The sequence below is a fragment of the Myripristis murdjan genome, chromosome 1, assembly GCF_902150065.1.
Source record: "Myripristis murdjan chromosome 1, fMyrMur1.1, whole genome shotgun sequence".
NCBI classification, from domain to species: domain Eukaryota; kingdom Metazoa; phylum Chordata; class Actinopteri; order Holocentriformes; family Holocentridae; genus Myripristis; species Myripristis murdjan.
The window spans coordinates 89,001-95,000 of NC_043980.1; the positions used below are offsets into that span (position 1 = coordinate 89,001).

The 6,000-nt window shown below is 41.4% G+C and overlaps 1 protein-coding gene across 1 annotated transcript in view; it reads right to left on the reverse strand.

Annotated features, from left to right (window-relative positions):
- The window catches only part of LOC115368340 (protein-glutamine gamma-glutamyltransferase E-like), a 34,725-nt gene that overhangs the window by 24,943 nt on the left and 3,782 nt on the right, over positions 1-6,000 (reverse strand). Inside the window, exons 2-3 of the mRNA XM_030064411.1 lie at positions 2,296-2,466; positions 177-434 (exon numbers count right to left, since the gene is read on the reverse strand). Of these exons, the coding sequence (XP_029920271.1) occupies positions 177-434; positions 2,296-2,466 (429 nt within the window). The remainder of the gene's footprint in view (positions 1-176; positions 435-2,295; positions 2,467-6,000) is intronic.

Genomic DNA, 6,000 nt, shown 5'->3' on the forward strand with positions numbered 1-6,000 from the left:
TATAAATAAAGTTTGATTGATCGATTGATTGACACTACTACTGCTGCTGCTACTACTGCTACTACTACTGCTGCTACTACTACTACTACTGCTACTACTACAGATGCTGCTGCTACTACTGCTACTACTACTGCTGCTGCTTCTCTTCTTGTCTCCATCTGTTCTTCTGCTCCCACCTGGGCACCAGGGGTTGAAGAGAACCACCAGGGTTCCCAGAGTGTTTTCTTTCTGCCCTGCTTTCAGAGACAGGGTGTATTTCCCAATGGGGGCGTCGGCCGGCGGCTTCACATACAGCATCAGTCTCTTCGTCTGCAGGACAGAACTACCGCTAAATTCCACCTTCCACACTGCCTTCGCTGACTGCGAACGCTTTGCGGCGCTGTCTGGGATCCCGAAGACTGACAGAGTCCCTCGATCCTGCTCCGGTATCTCACCTGAAGGGGGAAGATACATGCAGTATTCATAAATTTCCTGATATCACTGATGATAACTGTGCCATCTGATGTCCTGAAGGAGAACTGCATGTTTAGCTAGGAGCTCAGTCAGGTAGAATAACAATGGAATAACACACAGCAGCAACAAAAGGCATTTTAACCTTTTTTCCCCAAAAATGTTTTGGGTAAAGAAAGACCAGGAGAATTTGAAGGAGGTGGATGCTGTAAGTTCTTGGTAACTAAGTGTAAATATTTTTGAAATGTCACCAGGTGACAGTCAAAATGGCAGCTGGAGGTACTTCTAGTACTAAACCACTGGAGAGTGATTAACTCCACAGAATTCAGCTTGAAGTGTGCTTACACATTTGATTTTTTTCTTCAGCATCTAGCAACACATTATGTGTCTTTAACTCTCCTGTTATGTTCAAATTTACTAACATCTTTTATGTTTGGGGTCAATTTGACCCCAGCAGTTAAAACCTTCACAAAATTATTATAACTAAAACTGTTACCAAAGTTTATGTGTCAGGTACTTTATGTTTCTTTGTTGATGACCTAAAACATTGTCTGGGGTCAAATTGACCCCAAACATAATAGGGTTAGGGTTAAATGCCACATGGCACCAAATCATGCTGCCACTTGTGTCACACAGTTCATATATATATATTTTTTATCTGTGCAGTTCGTGGGTTGCACTTGCAGATCAAGGCTCTGTGTTTTCACAGATGACTTCAAGCTTGTGTAATCAACCTTATCACCACTAGGGGGCTCCACTGCATTAGTGCTGAAAAAAGCATGGCAGCGAGCAGTTTTCCTGTTTTTTGCATTCCCCCGAGCATAGGTCAGACGAAAATGTGTAAAGGTGCATTATGCAAAACTCTTAAGATTGAACTGACAAAAATGTAACAACAGCACAGACTTTGATGGTTGAGTCTACATCGTTCTCATCACCGGCCAGACTCACTGATACATGGCATGCTTATTCCATGTTTTTGGTCAGCTGAGTCTCAATGTTCTTTACTTAAGTCAGCCTTCAAATTGGAATTGTGCACTTTCATGTCCTTCGCCCACAGAAGGCTAATGCTGTTGAGGATGAAATCACATTTGCTTTTGAAAACAGACATATAGATTGTTGAAATTAAACTAATTTTCTGATTTATCATTGTACTCAGGCTTCGCATTCACAGAAAATATTCAGTCAGCTCAATGAGTGGCTGTATTACCAAATATGACATAAAGGACTAGATCTGAATGTAGAGCATATAATCAGGAAATGCAAACAGATCACCATATTCATATCAACGTATAAAAGTGTCAGTGTCTAGGTGGGCAGAGTAAAGGGTTTTGATTGTGATCACTGCTGTCAAAAGAATTAACCTCAATATTCACATCTGACCCTGCACAGCTTGTACAGATACATATTAAATAGAAACTATCCATGTTGTTTTTACAGCAGGTCATTGGGACCTAATCTTACAGTTTGAAGTTAAGTGCCCTCTAGTGGGTGTGTAAATACAACCACTAGAGGCTGTTTTATTAACCACTGTGCTGTTTTATTACCATTAGGAGGCTGGTGGGTTGATCAACATGACTACCACTCAGCCGAGTTCAGATCCAAACTAGAGCCATATTCATTTTTAGGTATCTAATATTAGCTAGCTAATACTAACCCACATTCACTAATATTAGCCACTTAACTCTAGCCAGTGCTTTGAAACCTTAACACTGAACTAACTAATAGCAGGCTAATGGTCACTGACAGGTGTTCACTCAGGCTCCTGTGGGTTGTATTAGAGGTTTGAAGGAAACGACCTGTGTGTGTGTTTGGGGTGGAGGACTGGTAAAATAAAACGAGCCGTACCGGTTGATGCGGTGAAGATGAGCTCATCGCTGTCGGGGTTGAAAGGTTGCAGCAGGTCAAGAATAATGACGAAGTGCTGGCCTCGCCTCACGACCAGCTGGTCCGTTGAGATTTCATTGGTGTGGTGATCAGTGTTATTGGTGTGGGACTGAAAGTCTATCTTCTTAAAGACTGACAGAAAACAAGAAAAACATACAAACCTTATAATAACTGTAGGTCTTTGTACATCTCAGTGCTTTTATTCAAAAACAAGATACTGATGATGAAGTGTGACCAACTCTCACAAAAATATTGATAGTGTAAAACTGTCAAGTTTCCCCACCAAAACCTTTGCAGCACTCTGCAACAAAACTGTTTTTGCTACTTGACTTTTTTCTTTGATGTGATGAATTTACTGTCGGCATCATACCGTCACCGTTCACTTCTCCTGTATTCTTAGTAACCTCAGTCAAAACAGGTGGAGATATTAACAGCTGGACCTTTCCATACTTTAGCAGACTGATTTGTGGATAGACATATTCTGTACACAGCTTTATTAACCGGTAATGAAAATTTTATGCAACAGTTTAACACAAAATAGGTCATAAACAGAGCATGGCCAGCAGCCTGCTCACTCTGTGTGTGTAAATGCAGCTGCATGTGCAAGCTGCTCTGACAAGAAGAACAGCTAAGTCAACAAGAGGAGCAATAAGTACATGTGTTTACATTATCGATTAATACCAATGAATGATTAGATATCTGGGTTCTGGAATTCTTTATCAGATGAGGGTCAGATCGTGCTGAACACACCAGTGGCCGCTGGAAAAGTGAATAAATGAACCTGAATTTATACCTTGGCCCGTTGAGTTTTCAACCAGCCGGCCACCTTGGGATGAAGATGCTGATCGCTTCCTTTTGTTGTCTTTTTTTGATCCTGAAATTACAGTTAGTGATCAGTTTTGGTTGCTAAGTCAGTATTTCTATATTTTGATGTCAGCATATAGAAATAGAATCAGCTGATTGATTCCTCTGAGCTGATTTTACAACAGTTGTAATCAGATTAAGTGGAAGGATCAGCAAATTCTGATTATTTCTTCTGGCCATTACAGCATCGTGTCTGCAGGTTTAAGAGTTAATCTGCATCAGGAAACTCTTTCAGCTTGGATGAATGAAAGCCATCTGGCAGGTTTGACTGTGGCAGCTGCCAAAGATGTGCTGTTTGACACAGTGCTGGGCAGTAATGTGTTACTGTAATATTACTTTTTTCCCCAGTAATGAGCAGCGTACAGGGTTACACTTTCCAAAACAGAGATTATCTGGCAGCTGCTAATGCATTTCTGCCTGACTGCACCATTTGTTTTTGTCTAATGATGACATGTATGCACAAAACAAAGAGGACCACTGGCCAATCAGAGGCAAAGTTTAGACAAACAGATAAACAAAGGATGGAGGATCAGTGAGTTAGGGCCGGAAGATGTCACCAGAAATGTTTCCACGATAAAATGCCTTATTTCAGTCCATATCCGTTTAATATACATCAAATAATTGATGTCACATTTAAAACTACTTTCTGTGTGAAATCTGAACAATCCACAATGCTAATCATTAGCATTATGCTAATCTCATTTAGCCCCCAAAACAACACAGTGCAGCTGTTGTGTGTTTCTCATGACCGGACAGGATCAGTGTTTTAAACTGATTAAATATTATTTACCATTTATGCATCAGAGAAAGGCACTAATGTCGCCATGGTTACGGCTGAACTTTTTAATGTCACCATGGTTACAGCTGTACTTATTAATGTCGCCATGGTTACAAATGTGCTTTTTAAAGTTGCCATGGTTATGGCTGAGCTTTTTAATGTCGCCATGGTTACGGCTGAGGTTTTTAATGTCGCCATGGTTACGGCTGTGCCTTTGGATGTCGCCATGGTTACGGCTGAGCTTTTCAATGTCGCCATGGTTACGGCTGAGGTTTTTAATGTCGCCATGGTTACGGCTGTGCCTTTGGATGTCGCCGTGGTTACAGCTTAGCTTTTTGATGTCGCCGTGGTTACAGCTGTGCTTTTTAATGTCGCCATGGTTACAGCTGTGCTTTTTAATGTCACCGTGGTTCCAGCTGAGTAGCAGACGACTTTAGAAAGGGATTAAACTTGAGCGGAACTCCGTGCACATTACACGGTTTTAAACACGCCTGCCGGCCAATCAGCAGAGAGTATTCGCCCAGACCGTGGCTGATGGTCAGCAGGAGGTCAAGGTCTCTCTCACACCTCCCCTATCTCCAGTTTGGGTAGGTGAGTTGTGGAGAGAAACACACACACACACACACACACACACACCAGGGGTTAAAGTGTCTCTGGGCTGTGGGAGGAAACCCTCACAGACACTGACATGCTTCACATGAAAAACTGTTTGACATGATAGAACACAAACACAATAGAAAAGCCACACAGCTGGTGTGCAGGCTCTGCCAGCGACATGTTTCTTTAGAAATATGAAATATGCATAGTTTTAGTTTCTGAGGTCGCTCCACACCCAGGGTGCATCTGAGGACAGAGCAGATTTACCTGGGGACAATTAATAGAATCCAGTCTATAGATCTAGTGGATCTGGTTCTATAGTAGCTGGTATGAAGGGCTGCAGGTGTCAGCAGGTAGTTCACCTGACAAGAGCAACATGTGTGATTCACAGAGAGGACCGTCCTGAAGATTGTGTGTATACACACACACACACACACACACACACACACACACACACACACACACACACACACATATACCACAGTGTTTGCAGTTATGCAGTCAGAAGTCATATAGTAATATAATAATATATAATATATACATAATAATATAACCAGTAACATGACTAATTACTTTTGATAGCACATCATAAGTCAGGTGCTTTTCTTATGAAAGGAGCGAGTGCAGAGTCATGGATTCCACCTCCTGAGTGACTCAGCAACACGAGCGGCTGGAAGGTGCAAATGTAAAGAAGACAAGATGGAACAAAACTCTCAGCACCTGTGCAGGTGAGCCTGAGGCACACACACACACACACACACACACACACACACACATACACGTCTCAAATTATGTCAAGGGAATGTTACTGTTTAAACTAATTGAATCATGCCAATCCAGGTAGACTCTCCCATCAATGGAGATGAAGCCATGCAGTACTTAATGATATACTCAGGATTGTACATTACACACATGTAAAACTGATAACAGTGGAATCACTGGTCATTACACAAAGACAGACAAGAAACAAAACATTGAGTGTGTGTGTGCCGCTGTCATTTACAAGATGCATTTGACTATTAGGATGTAAAACTCAACAGACATCAGCAGGGCCAGACAGGGACAAAAAATCGGCCCGGGCATTTTGGACCAGACCGGCCCACCACATTCGATCACGCACACCTTTCCGGTCTTTTTGCTCTTAAATGTGTATAACAACTGTGCAACTCTTTAAAACCATAATGCCATTAGTTAGCTGTCATCAGCAGTGTTGGGCACGTTACTTTGAAAAAATAATTAATTATAGTTACTAGTTACTTCTACTAAAAAGTAATTAATTACCAGGAAAAGTAACTATTACGTTACTTTTTAAAAAATTGTTCAAATATGTCAAATCACTTGGCTGCCCCAGTCATACTGGCCTATAGTACTATAGTGGAACAATGAAATACAGTAGATGAATTGGAACTTTTTTATTCTATTGAACA